A 15,140-nucleotide genomic window follows, 5' to 3' on the forward strand; every position below is an offset into this window, starting at 1 on the left:
ACAGCTGTGCTTTTTAGAAGAACGGGTTAGACAGCATTTGCTGCAAATTATTCACTAAATCAACTATCTACTTGGGGAAAAAGGAAAAACAAACAAAAAGCCCTATCTTTTTTTGGACAACAAAGTGTTTGTCCAGGAACTGTGTGCTCAAGAGCTTGCCTAGTTTTTTAAGTGCAGTGATTAGAAAGATAACTGCTTTTCCCTAGAGATCTTACCTTGCTTGTTGTATCATTGCAACTGCATCATCCATGGTACAGGAATATCCTATGATTCACTGACTAGTAAGTCTGAAAGGCAGACCATTTTGTCCGGCATTTTGTCTAGCAATGTGCCAATTTGGCACATTTTCAAGGGTGTGTGAGGATGCTGCTTTTCTCTTCAGATGGTAAGAGCGTGCCGGGAAGGCTCAGAGGAGCCAGCTGACACTGCCTCTCATCTCTGTAGCTGTATCCTCTGTGCATGAGGGAGCAGCTACCAGCTCCGCCCAAGTCTTGATGAATCCCTGTGGCCTCACTTGGATGTTTATCCAAAGATGCTCCATGACCATGGTCTGTGTCACTCAAAATCAGACTGTTTGTTGCCTTTCCTTCCTGAACTATTGCTCCAGGGAACAGAAGGATGCCAGGATTAGCTATTTTTGGGAGCCCAGGTGATGGATAAGGTCAAGGAGATTCAGCCTGTATATTCCTAGGGACTGGAAAAGCATATCCACTAACCAGTTAACTTTTTTTTTATAGGTTAGAGTGTAATATCAAAACTGTCACTTAGATAGACCATTATGTTCTTCATACTCTCTTGTGGTCACTTTTCAAGTACATTTGCTGCAATTATAAATACAGAACCCTGTAGCTTCTAGAGTGACAGCCAGAAATTCATTCCAGCTCAGAGTACAAGGTTCGGCACTTTAAATACAGCAAGGGAGGGGCCGTGAAAAGCTGTAACTCTGTTAGACACTTCCACACAGACTTTTTCCTGTTTTATGAAAGTATAATATATTGAACAAAAATATATACAAGCTGAATCCACATCAAAGACATATGTGCTCTTAGTATAAAACCAGAAATTAGTATTTTGTCTTCCTGATCTACTGACCTTCTGGCTGCCCTGTTTGCTGAAATGCCTTACTGAATGTACAAGCATGCCCATCATCCTTTACAAGCTCTAGTGCAGGGTTTTGTTGACATTATTTTATTATTACAATTCCGGATGTATGCCCTGCCTGTGTTTGCATACAAGCAAAGAGTGAAGACAAAATCAAATGCTCTCACTCAGATACAGGTAACAGCAACGAAAGCAGGTTATGCTGGAGACATTTACCTGCAATTTCCCTGCTGTACAGAGGTTTTATTCTGCTGTTGGCTCTCAAAGACATCTGTCATTTTCTTAGGCTGATTTGCTGATTTTGCCCAGATTATATTGTTTCTACCATTGCATTTTACAAGTGCATAATTGCAGTACTTAAAGATATGTTCTTAATTTTGATATGTTTGTTTGTTTCCAATCACCCTTTAACCTTACAACCTACACGTATTCTCGTTTAATACACGCTTGCAAATTTCCCAGCAGGGGAGTATAACTCCCCTGGAACACGTTGTATATATATAAGCGTTGTAGAGAAAACAAACCCTTTCTGCACCTTGCCATTAGTAACACCAGAGCAAAAGCGACCTACGAAGCCATCGAGCCTCAGCGAGGCTCCCGAGAAAACACCCCTCTAAATGGAGCCCTCACTCCATGTCCAGGCTGTTTCTTTCTTTCTGGCAATGCCTCAAAACTCAACCCCAAACCGTGCCAAAGTGGGTCCGAGCCTTGGGGCGTGTGAGCCACGCTGACCTGGCGCGGAGGTGCCGCGGAGCCCGGGCGCACGGGCTGCCGCCCCCCGGCTCAAAGCCCGGTGCCGGTCGGGGAAGGCTCGTTCCCCTGACAGAGACGGGCAAGCCGGGGTGTTTGCGGTACAAAGCCCTCACGTAAGAGAGGGAGACCTGTCAAGGGAGCGCAAGAGTACCAGTACAGTCAGTGATGCTTGAACCTTGCGCTCCCCTAATGGAAAACAGCCCGCTTTCCAGCACGGCTCTCTACAAACCCTACGGGTCACGGCTGTGCCGGGAATGGGGGCGGCTGGCACCGGGGCCGAGGGGGTGTGCGGCCCGGGGCGGCTCGGGCGAGGCGGGCGGCGGGGCCCCGCTGGGGCACACCCGGCCGGCGGGGCGCTCCCGGGGCGGGGCGGGAGGCGGAGCCTTGGCGCCGCGGCCGAGCCCCGCAGCGGGGCCGGGCGCTGCCGCCGCCGGAGCTTCGCCTGGCCTCCTCCCTCCCGGGCTTGCCACATCGGCACCGCCGTTCCGAGAAGGCGCTTCCCGGAGCGGAGCGGGAGCCCAGCGCGGGGAGATGGAGCCGCGGTGCTGCCGCCGCCGCCGCCCCCCGGGACTCGCGCTCCGCCAGGGCCGCTGCTGCCGCTGCCGGGACGGAGAGAGCGGCCCCGCCGCCGTCTAACGCCGTAGCCCCGGCGGCGCGGCCGAGGCGGGAGGCGGCGCGGAGGCCTCTCCGGCCCCTCCGCCCGCCGGGCGGCGGTGAAGCGCGGCCCCCTCCTCCCCGCCCTCCCCGCCGCCGCTTCCCCGCCCCCGCCCGGCCCTTGGCCGGGCTCGGCAGCCGGGCCATGGCGGGGCGATGAGGGAACGGCCGCCCCTGCCCGCAGGCTGCGTGGGGAGGCGGGGAGCGAAGGGGCTGCGCGGCTCGGCGGCGCTGGAGCCGGGCGGCGGGGCGGGGGGATGCTGGGCGCGGGGGCCGCGGCGCTGCAGCTCCTCTCCCGGGCCGTGAAGCAGGCGGCGGCGCAGGGCGCCCGGCAGGACCTGGGCCGCTGGCTGTCCCGAGCCGCCGGGACGGCAGCGGGAGGCGGCGGCAGCGGAGACACGATCGGCTTCGTCCCGGCGGAGGCGGCGGGGGCCGGCGGGCTGCTGCTGGGGCCCTGCGCGGACCAGGACGGGCTGCCGCCCGCGGAGCTGCTGCTCTGCCAGCTGCCCGAGCCGGGCGGCGGCGGGCATGGGCTGGCCGAGGCCCGGGGCTGGCGCTGTTCCTGCTGCCTCCTGGGCACCTGCTGGTGCAAGAGCTGCTTCAGCCTGTGCGTCCTGGCCGCCGTCTGCTTCGCCTCGCTGGCCCTGGTGCGCCAGTACCTGCGGGACCTGCTGCTCTGGGCCGAGAGCCTGGACAGCCTGGCCGGCGTGCTGCTCTTCACCGTGGGCTTCATCGTCGTGTCCTTCCCGTGCGGCTGGGGCTACATCCTGCTCAACGTGGCCGCCGGCTACCTCTACGGCTTCGTGCTGGGCATGGGGCTGATGGTGTTCGGCGTCCTCGTCGGCACCTTTGTCGCCCACGTGGCCTGCAGGCGGCTGTTGGCCCGCTGGGCACGGGCCAGGATCCAGAGCAGCGGGACGCTCAGTGCCATCGTCCGTGTCGTGGAGGGCGGCAGCGGCCTCAAGGTGGTGTTTCTGTCGCGGCTGACGCTGATCCCCTTCGGGCTGCAGAACGCCGTCTTCGCGGTGAGTCCCTGTTTGGGCTGTGCGGAAGGAAGACAGGTGCTGGAGGGATGTCTTTGGGCACAGTGGCTGCTCCTACTGGTAGAGGTTGCTTTCTTTCCTGGGAACAAGCCGTGGTTTCTCTCTCTTTTAACAACAGTAAAAACGACCCTCTCTGCCTGCTCTTCTGTGCATGCAGAGGGACACAGGCAGATTTTTGAGGTGCCTTGCTCACTGGCGTTGTGTTAAGAGTTGCTCTCTTGTCCTTCAAAACTGTATCCTAGTGTTAGAATCACCAAGGTGCCGCATAGCAAAATCTGTGGAGAACTCAACAGACATGATGTGTTTCTGCTTTAAAGTGATCAACTTTAAAACATAGCAAGAGTTGAGGAAAACTCTTGCCAGCTCTTCCTAAACTACTTAATATAAGTAATCATATTGGAAAAAAAGAAGTAGACAGATTAAAATTCTTTCTCGGTGTGGTTGGTGTTTGTACCATGCATCTGGCAAATCCATACAGGATGTTAAGTCCATGCACACAAGATAGGTTGCAGGTTTTGGGCAGAGCAGCATGTAGCCTCAGACCTGGAAAGGGACTGTATTCTGGAGTGGCACTGAAAGTTAGTTTAAACTTGAGTCTGGAAGAGGGTTAGTCTTGCTTTTCTTTCTATTTTCAGGTGCAAATTGGTACATTCATTTGGTATCTGATCATCTTAAAGGAAAAAAGCAAAGAACATGGATGGTGGTTTGTTTGAGTATTGTGCTGCTGATGACAATTTCAGACCCTCCTTTCTTCCTGAGTACTTTGTCTGAAGGATCTCGTTTTGGCTGTGTTATGCCTCAGTTGTATCTGCTAACTGGGCGAAGCCAAAAGAAAGCAAACTGGATTGTGAAATACTTCAAATGTTATCAGTAATTTGTATATTCTTTAATACAAGTGACTATCTAAGCACATGTTTGGGTCTGACACTTTCTTATAGCCCACCCTGTCTGCAGTCCTGATCCTGTACCCTTCCAATGCATTTGCTTAATTTTGACAGAATCATCTGGCTGCAATTAGTACGTCACCAAATACCAAGTTTGTTTATTAAGTAAAATTTAATCCATTCAGTTTTGGGCTTTAACATCCACACCAAATATTTTAAATTGCTGTATATGAAACTGTGTGAACTGGAGCATTCATCTCCAGAGCTGTAATCTCTATCCATAAGAACTGTAGCAACTTGTAATTTCTTTTTAAGAAATCCTTTAACATTTTCTTGTTAAGAATGAGAAACTGAACAGCTGAACCTTTGCTATTTTATTTGTTAACCTGTATTACTGAAGGGGCTTAGACCTGTCCAGCAGGGAGAGCAGAGTCCCTCCTGGAGCCCAAGGTCCAAGTGCAGATGAAGATTCTGCTGTGCTGTCACCCTCCTAAAGTGGGGAGAGCTGTTGTGCTCTGCTTGTTCACAGTTTTGGGAAGTCACTTGCAGTAGTCAGCAGATGATATAGAGTAGTATTGGATCTAAACAACACACCAGAGAATTACCAAGTTAAAATTATTTCCTTCCTGGCATAACCCTTCTGTTGGAAACACGATTCAGCAGAGTATTCAGGCCAGTTCAATATTAAAATGATGCTGTAAATCATTGTGGTTTGTATTTTCCATATTCTGCAGGCTAAATAATTTTCTTTCCAAGTGGATGGTTTCAGTGTTAAAATAATAGATAGGAAATGAGATGAAACCAGATGCTTGAGTTATGCTAAGTAACTTGGATTTTTTGGCTAATTTTAGTTTGGTTATGTTTATTACTCCTGATTTACTGCTTTATAGCATAGTCAAATAATGCATAGTGTATACGCAGTTTTTCACTCAGAACATGTAATATGAGCTACTAGATCACCAAAAAGTGATGCATACAAATCTAGGAGTTCAAGAATTTTTCTTATTTTGAGTCAAATTTAAGTTATGTAAAAAGTACAGATTTCTGCCTACACAGACCAAGCTGTCATTCCGTTGAAATCTCACTTATTTGAAAACTTTACACTCGTTTTAAGTTTAAAATACATTTCCCCATGCTAGCAACTTCAGCAATGAATTTTAAAAGCATTAATTTTTAAACAACAGTGAACTTAAAAAAAAGTACACATCTTTAACTTTCCAGTGGTCTATGCATGTTTTCTATGTGGATATTTTAAAGTAAACTGGACATACCGAGAATACTTAAATGAGAGAGAAGGAAGGAAGTGACACATGAGGTTTGGGGAAAGGCATAACCTTGATGTGAGCAGGGTCATCTGCAGGGCTGGGATTAAATGATTTCTACAAGCACTTGTTTGGTGGCATGTACCATCTGCTGAGGGCTTTCGGGAGGTTGGTTTGTAGGGGGTGTGGAGAAAGATGGAAGAGCTTCTTAGGATTTGATTAGTGAGGGAATCATATCAATTGAAACAGCATAAGAAGAAAGTTAACACAAATTCCTTAGTGTCTCACGAGCCCGACATGAACATCTTGCTTCTTAAAAGATTGTTCTGCTGGTAGAGGAGTGAGGTAATGCATTTGCTTGCCTTTCTGGAATATAGCACTTGCTAACTGAAAGTATGTTTGTATTTCTCTTTTAAGTTTTGCTTAATTGTCACTCCTGATGCCAGAGTGGCCTGGGCTGCTGGGGTGGGTTTGAAAGCTCTTACTGATGTGTTTGCCCATGCACAGCTCTCTCACCTTGCCAGCTCTGGAGTGTTTTGAAGGCAGTTCTGTAAGGAGGCCTGGTATGCAGGTTATCATCTCCTTCCCACGAGTTTGTTCTTGGAGTGAGATTTGTGCAGCCTGGTTATTTGCAATGCTAGATGTAGGTTAGATGGGATTTCATACTTCCCCTCTCCTCTTTAAGGGGAATATTACATGAAAGAAATAATCTGATTTAAAAAATCTGAGTGTTCAAGTGTGCACCTCTGGGTTCAGAAACGCACACAATGAAGTCAGAGTTGAAGAAATGGTACCTGCTTTGCAAGAACATACACACTACTTCCTCTGCTTGTTGGAAAGTTGGCAGCTGTTTTTTTTTTTTTTTTTTGTATTACTGGGATTTTTTTTAGGGGGTGGTGTTGGCTTTTTTTTTTGGAGCAGGAAGAGGTGTTTCTGGGGGGTTTTGTTTTGGGCTTTTTTTGAGGAAAAAAAGCACCAGTTATCCTTTGCCCTTGGTCACTAAGCCTACCTGATCTGAAACACAGGAATTTGTAAAGTGAGGGAAGAAATATTGTGCTGAAATCCTTAAAGGCATGGGAGCCTCCAGCAAAATCTTGACAGAAGCATTTATTCCTTGACCAAAGGTGTCAGCTGCAAAGAATGCACAAGTGTTCCATGGGACAAAGCCTATCCAAGGCTTCATGAGGGTGTGTGGGGGGGTTCTGACTATTGTTATCAGGGTAATTAGGTAGTTCTTAATTGTATTTGAGTACAGTTTAAATGTGTTTCTGTTGTGGCCCATAACACAATTGCATCTGTCCTTAGTTTGGGATTTCAGGGTTAATTTTTGCTGGCTTGAGTTTTCACCAGAAACAGAGCCCTGGTAGGCTCTGTTGGGCAGCCTGGCCATGCAGATACCAATTTGGCAGGTTCATAGAACAAGTAAAGTTCCGAGAACGAAAAGTATGGAAAGCTGTAGGTTTTATTGATGATTTCTCAAGTTTCTTAGGCAGGGATGCTGCCCACTTCCTGTGCATTCTGGGGAAAGGGATACAACTGTAGCTTTAAACGTACAGTTCAGTTAAAATGACATCTCAAAAATTTTTCCACCCTCTCCTTAGCTCTCATTGCAGTGGAAAGCACAAGCTGCAATTAAGTGTATCCACTGGGGCAGTCTCCCCTTCATTTGGAAACAATCTCTCTCATGACTCAGGAGGTCCAGTTGTTTCGGGACTCATCCAGGTGTGCAGCCATGTTGCTCTGCAACTGAAGTGTCCTTAATACTTCTACACAAATGAGAGAGGTGCCAAGAGTGTTAAAGCAATCTTTGGGAATGTTCCCAGCTCCATTAGATGTAATGATAGTGTCCTACTTAGCAAAGCTTGCCTCTGAGTTAGTATTTCAGAAACTTTTAATAGCAGCTCCTTCATTCCCTTGGCAATATGGGAACTTTGGACTATGCATTCTTATTACATGGCCCAGATTACAACAATGCTTAAAAAAGTGTTTTGAAAGTATTGGTCAAATGTGAAGTTCTGACATAATTATGTAATCCTTTTTCATTATAAATCTAAATTAACCTTATCTAGAGAAGGAAATATAATATTTGTGGTGCTGGTATATATTTCAGTCTGTGGGAAGTATAATATGCAGTGTGAAGCTTGGAAATGGCTTATTGGATCTTGTTCCAGTGAATTATTTTTAATCTTTATGCTTCATTGCATTCTGCTCCTCCATTGCCCTTCCTCCCAAAAACTTTCCACTGATGGTAGTTAGAGCTCTGAGAATTCAGCACTGTGACTTTCACAGTAACTGAAGTTTATTTTAAGAATAGCATGATGAAATGAGTAACGTTGCTGCTATTCTTTGGTCTTCAACATTGTACAAAACTGGCAAGGTCAATAATTTCCATGTAGGCTCTCAGTGTTAGAGCTGTTTTTAATTAGATCTCTGTTATTATCAACTGAATTAATCTGGAATTTTTTTTGGACTGCTTGTTTTCAAAATCATTGTTTTCATACTCATTTTTAATCCAGTTTCCTCTTTTCTTTTTTCTTGTGTAAATACCTTTTGATCTCATGACACTTGCCTTTAATATTTCCCGATGGCTGCTGATGCTAATTTAGCTGGTACTGTGTACTTTGTTCCTGTGTAAGCTTCTACGTCCACCTATTGACACAGAACAGGAACCTCACAGCAAAGAGAAGAAGATACCAAAGTATTCTTAGTGTTTTCTCCAGATAAATTAATAAAACCTGTAGCTATGCATACTATTTGTTCACTAATTGAAGTGAGATGCAAGACACCTTTGGTAGACAATCTTAATGATACTCCTCTATATCAGTATAGATGTAGACGGGTATTGCTCATCATTCAGGGATCACTGAAAGAGTATCTTAATAAACTCATAACTTGCCCTGCATAGACAAATTCTATCTGCCATTCTGTTCACCTGGATCCTATTTGAAACAGTGACGTTTTGAGCAATTACCTCTTGTATTATTTGCCATATGCATAAATGCAAAACCGATAGATTTTTGTGTTAGACTTTCACATTCGATAAAATAATTTCTTCTCACAATTAAATTCTCGTAAGTCCAAGGACTCTGTTCACCAGGTAGAAATAAATATCTTCAGTGAAGAGGGTAATCGCACCCCTAGTTACTGACTGTTGCACAGAGATGTTGCATAATGTAAGGTGAAATCAAACTTAGTAATTTTAAAAAGGCCAGATAAAAACTAGATACATAATATATCATTCTGTTATCTTCCCCTCTGCATGAATCAAAGTTTCAGTGGAGGAATGTAGGATATTCTCTAATGTTTTTGCAGGGATGGTTGTGGAAAGTGGTAGTCTGGTTGTTTGTACACATAGATTGTATTGAAGCTGCTTTTGATTTCTTACTCTTTTTTTTAAAATTCAGATTACAGATCTATCACTACCCAACTACCTGATGGCTTCTTCACTTGGGCTGCTTCCTACTCAGCTCCTGAACTCGTACTTGGGCACTACCTTGCGCACCATGGAGGACGTGATTGCAGAACAAAGTGTTAGTGGCTATTTTGTATTTGGTTTACAGGTCAGTTAAAATAACTGCTTTCATAGACCTTGGTAACAGTGCTGTCTGTCTCTCTGTGATTTCTGTTGCTAGATACCCAGAAAAATGGGTTCCCAGTGTACTGATTTCTTTAGGTTTAGTTTTATGGTCTGGGAAAAGTGTAATTCTCTCACACCTCACCATAACACAAAGCAGAACTTACTCAGTGTTCTCTTTTTCTGATATGGTTTTCAGTAAGTTTTCTTCTCTTGCTGTCCTAGGGTGACTTTATGATGCTTGTATCCCCAGTATTCTGTTCTGTTTATGCTGGATATTAAGGTCTGCACGTTTAAGACTGATTCTGAGAGCACAGTGGGGAGGAAAGAAGCGTGCAGTTTGTTTTTAGAGGCTGCAATTGTCTCTCATGGATTGTGTTGTTTGCAGCACAGACAGCAGGAAAGAGCTCTCCTTTGCTTTTAGTTAGTGTTTTTTTAGCTAGCTAAGGCAGAGAACTTCCCCAGATTATGGCTTTTCTTTTTCTTGGAACTGATTGGCCCTGTTCTGGACTGAAAATCCAGAAAAATCCTTGCCTTCAAGGGTAACCTGCTGAATTTTAGACTTGTCAACCACCCCTACACAAAAGCATATGTGTGTGTAGACCCAGGATTTGTGCACTGTTCACTGTTAGCACTCAGCATACCCATTTTGCATAAATATTAAAGATATCAAAAATGCTGTAGAGTACTATTTCCCTAATGCCTAAGTTAGAATATCCTAATTTTACAAGTGAGTAAATTAATGAAAAGTATGTTAAGTACCTTTACATGACCTTAGCTCTTGAAATAATTTATCAGTAAATTTTGCGTATAAGCCTTAAGTGTGAGACCATTATGAGTAGAGAGGTTATGGATATTTCTGAATTATACTATCTATTAAAACCTCCTCTGACAGTGACAGTACTTCAGGCTGTGTTTGTCTAATAATTACCATGGTTTGCAGGCTTTCAGTAGGTACTGCAGTAATTTCAGTTTCTCAGTTTTTACAGTCATAAAGCTGATGTTTAACAATGCTAACATAGAAAACTAAGTTTAGGACATACCTTCCTCCCTTGCCCTGAAATTTGTGCACTCTTAAATAGAACTATTTCTACTGAATAGAAGTAGAAGCTATATAATTAATAGTTTTCATGAAACATGGTTAAAATGCCTTTGTAAGTGTGGCATAGATAGTTTGATAAATGAAAGAGAAAATAAATGATTTCTTGATCAGCTATTATTTTAGTCATGAAATGTTATTTCAGGGTAGAAGTTTTTAGTGGCCTTTTCCTTTTTTTTTCCCCATTTACATATTTATTTTTTTTAATTGACATTGACTCTCCTTTGCAGATTATATAGGTTGTAACATAAATGGTGCTCAGGTAAGTGGTAGCTGGGTAGCCTGAATGTTTTAAAAGGAGTACTGACCTCCTTGAGACCAGTCCTTGGGACATGACTGAATAACTGAAGGGGAGGCCTTTAGTGGAGAAATTATTTACATTCTCCCTCTGTCTCTCAGGCTTCTGCTAAGTGCTTTGCCTGGGTGAGCTTTGATGGGACTTTGATTTAGTAAATAGCTCTGAAAATCCTTCACATTTCATGGTTGTCTATGTATATAAATATATTTTTTAAATTATTTATCTAGGGAACTAGGTTACTGGTAGCAATATTTCTAAACCAAAGCAAATTTAAATATTTGGGTAAGCTTCTAGAATAGAAATTTTCCTATCTATTCAAAAATCAGTGTGTATAATATCATTGTGAATCTTACATTAGCCAGCTTTTGAAATGTGTAGCATAAATTGATGAGGAACGTCATTTAAACCCCAAGGGTAGTCAAGCACTGGAGCAGAGTGCCCAAAGAAGTGGTGAAATCTCTATTCTTTTACAAAAGTTTTCAAGACCTGACTGGACAAAAGTTCTGTTCTAATCTTAGAGCCAGCCCTGCTCTGAGCAGCTGGTTTGGTCAGAGACTGCCAGGGGGCCTTGCAGCTGCAGTTGTCCTGTGCTCATACTTGTCAGTTGTCTTAGTGATATTCCAGCACTGTCTGCCATGCTGACAGGTGTTTTAAGCAATAGTACTCAATGTTAAAGGAAGCAGCCCTACAGTTAGTAATGAAGTTCAGGTTTTAGACTCAGAACTCTAGGTTTTGTTGTAAGTAATATAACTTCTTTGCCTTTTTGAAAGGAAGCTGCAGATTCCAGCTAGTTAATGTTCTTTTAAAAAGGCAGAGGAACTTGCTTCTTTAAAATGGATTCTCACTATGAGACACCTTGCTTTTTATTTGAAGATTTTATGTTTGTTTTTTTCCCTAAGGAGGATCTCAGCTAAAAACTTGACTGGTGTTGTATTGAAGAGAGAAGGTGTAAGGATTGCTTTATAACATGTATATGGAGTTCAACAGAAAGAAAGAAACTTATCTTTTCAATGTATATAAATATTTTAAGCTCTGTGTGATGTCTGTGTTCTGACATGCTCGTTACATTGTTGGCATATGCAGGTTTAGAGCTACTCAGGGGCTGAGTTCATCTCCCTTCCGGTCTCTTGCATGTGATGCTTTGAGTCAACAGATGCCTTCATGAATCTTTACACTGAAAACTTTTTGTTTCATTCAGATCAGTTGCTTTGTATTCATTCGCACAGCCTGTGGAGCCTACAACACTCTTGTTTTATTTGCAGATTGTCATAAGCATAGGACTCTCGTTTTATGTCGTTCACCGGGCTCAAGTGGAACTCAATGCAGCGATTGTAGCGTGTGAAATGGAAATGAAGACATCGCTTGTTAAAGACACTCAGCCAAGCATCAATGGCTCAACCACATACTGCAACAAGAGGACAGTAGCATTCTCTGGAGGGGGTGTCAATATTGTGTGATTTCAAGTGTTAATGACTAAGTAAGGTTTTGTGAACCTGAGCTAGAAATATCTTGAACCTTGCCTAGAAATATCTATGGACAATTGAAATGGATTTTTAAAAAATTACAAGTGATTACAGGTTGTACTGTGGCACAAACCAACTGACCAGCTCTTTAATTGCACATGGGGTGACTTCTAGCAACATAAGGAAGATGGCAAAGTAACTTAAGATGTAAATGCAAATTTGGCTGCACCTTTGGTCATTTATAATGCCTGTCATGGCCTGTAATCTGCACTTTAAGTAGTTTTTTTTTTTTTTTTCCTTTGCTCCTATAAACTGAGAAATGCTTCTATAAACAAAAAATTAGCACAGAGGTAAATATTTTTCTGCTTAGCATTATTTATAAGGCTAAATAATTATATACAGTAGAATTTTATTACTGATAAAGGTGAATGAGAAAGTATACAATTCAATGTATGTTATTCTTGAATGTGCTTTTGCTTAGGAATTGCTTCCAGAACTTGGAGTGTATTATTTAGCTAATGATGGGACCATTTGGCTTTTTCTTCATTTTTTTATTTAAAAAAATGGAACCCTATGTAAAGTTTTGGTTGAATGTATTTTTCTAAGTCATTACAAATGTTGCAGAGCCATGCAAATGTATTCATACAAGCTTAAATCCTACATTGTGGGACTGAAGTGCTCTTAAATTACATTTTAAGTTACACTGTGTAATATGCAAAGTACAAGGGAAAATACAGAAGTTAGATTGCAATGACTATTTGAATGACACTTAATTGGTTTTGCCACCTTGGTGATTGTAACAAAGGGCTGTTCCACATTAGTCCTATATATGATATTTTTAATTGTTTAAAGGATGAAGTTTTTCAGCTCACGTGACTGTATGTTGTAAGGCTTCTAGAACAGGGAGTTTAATCTCTGCTCTAAACAGAATGGTGGGATATTAGCAGTACTAATTTTACAAGAAGGTGGCCTTTATTTTGTAAGTGAATCCCCTCTCCCTTTAAAAAGCTTTAAAAATTCACTTTGGTTGGCACATCTTTTGTACTAGTTTTACATTTTTTAAAAGATGCAATCTATTACAAATTTCATTAGAGTGAAGAAACGAAAACTAGAGGTTCTCCTTGGAAAAAAGAAATAATCCAGTAATGGAGAGGACAGCAATGTCTCTGAGACTCAGGAATTCTGACTCCATTTTTGCAAGACAAAACTATATTGGATACTGCTCCTTTTACGCCTGCTGTGGACTGTTTTTCACTGCATTAAATAGACTGGATAACCTGGCAGTAACTTGTGTGTGTGTCTAAAAGTAAAACAAAAATAATGCCTGAACACAATGTTCTGTATGCGTGAGTTTCATGTAGATATACATACCAACGTTCAGTGGCTCAAACACATGCAAGTCATCTGATACAAACATAATGTAAAGTATGGCTTCTTTTGTAGTTCTTTTGTGTGAGTTTTTAAGGATGCTTTCAGTCTTCAAAATTTTGTGTTATTTCCTAGCTGTATGACTGTGCCTCCTTTTTTTAAGGTTGGTTGTAGGGTCCAAGCATTTTTGTCTTAAGAACAGTGGGTCTTCAGGGCCATTGGGAAGCAGAGATGTGAGAGCCTCTGACAGCCTTACCGAGAGGACGTGCAGCACTCGCGCAACCCAACACCTGCGCGCTCCTTCGTAGCGGGAGTTCCATTTTGTTCCTCAAATACATGTCCTTTGCAGATTGCTGTTCTTGGGTCCTGCGCCCTAAAGAACTGGGCTAGTCCAGTGAAAGCAACAAAGTTCAGATTGTCTCCTTTCTGTTGTTTAGGGGCTTGGTTTTGGGTTTCTTTGTTTGTTTTTGTTGGGTTTTTTGTTGGGTTTTTTTATTTGTTTGTTTTTTTGGTTTTTGTTTTGGTTTCATTTGGTTTTGGATTTAGTTTTGATTGGTTGGTTTTTGAAAAGGCAATCTGTATCTACCTGGAAGTGTTCATTTACACATCTCTGCCTCTGACAGCTCCTGTGTGAAAACAAGAGAGCCAGATAACTTTTTGATGGCGTTATTTGTCATCATAGTATAATTGAGTCCTTTCTTAATTAAAGGGGTTTTTTTTGTTTGTTTGTTTCTTGTGAAGAACAGTCCTTCAGTGAACTGATCTGAACTTTGCTCTATCTTGCCAAATGAACAATAGTGTTTTGAAGAGGGTAGCTCTTTCTTTGCATTTTGTAACTAACTTAAGGTTGCGTTGATTATTTAAAACATTTCCCAAATATGTATTTTGAAGTGCTTTTATTTCCATGACATTTTGTAACCAGAGTAACTTCACTATGTGAACACTTTTGTAGTATGAAATTAGTTCTTAAGACTTTTGCATTTTGCTTGATACTTGTAATATTTGTGTACAAGTTAATGGGAAATGTGCATTAAAAGGAACTTTTCTGTACCATGCCAATCATAATTTTATACAATAAATTCACTTAAATTTCTTTAAAGGAATATGTATTAAATGTTTAAATTGCTATGACATAGTTGAAAAGAAGGTGCAGTGGAATCTCATGTTCGTGCAGTCATACAAAGATAATTGTCTGCATCAAAGGAGAAACAATAAGGATGAATTCCTTGGGTGGGGAGTTACTGACAAGGGAAATAGACTCAATTTTTACTTTCATTTAAATAAATACATGCTTAATTCTATTAGGTACTTTAAAGGTTTGGTATTTGCAGCTGCCTTTTTAATAGAAGAATAAGCATATATGTGCTTATGAGAAACATACTACAAAACTGCAAGAGAATTGATATTTCTGAACATAATAGTAGTAAAAGTGATGTAATTATTTTTTTTTAAGATAGGCTCCCTACCTAGTCTAGTTAAAACCCACAAAGGTATGAATCTAGTTTAAACAGTATGTGGCAAGTCACCTTCAAGAATATTTTCTGGGTTGTCATGATGGTGACATTTCTGCTTTTTATATATGAAAGATGCCTAAAGGGCAGGTCATAAAGAAAAGCTCTCAGCTGCATGGCACCATTTTTT

General features: G+C 42.4%; 1 protein-coding gene across 1 annotated transcript; it reads left to right on the plus strand.

The window, feature by feature from the left end:
• The first annotated feature begins 1,206 nt into the window (after window positions 1-1,206).
• Window positions 1,207-14,577, plus strand: TMEM64 (transmembrane protein 64). Its single transcript, XM_058807567.1, is given in 8 exon segments — window positions 1,207-1,278; window positions 1,798-1,967; window positions 2,055-2,346; window positions 2,348-2,535; window positions 2,574-2,629; window positions 2,632-3,533; window positions 9,102-9,257; window positions 11,931-14,577. Coding segments are annotated over 8 exon segments (2,031 nt in total). The 3' UTR covers window positions 12,126-14,577.
• Window positions 14,578-15,140: the final 563 nt, after the last annotated feature.

This window comes from Ammospiza caudacuta, chromosome 1 (genome assembly GCF_027887145.1).
Source record: "Ammospiza caudacuta isolate bAmmCau1 chromosome 1, bAmmCau1.pri, whole genome shotgun sequence".
NCBI classification, from domain to species: Eukaryota; Metazoa; Chordata; class Aves; order Passeriformes; family Passerellidae; genus Ammospiza; species Ammospiza caudacuta.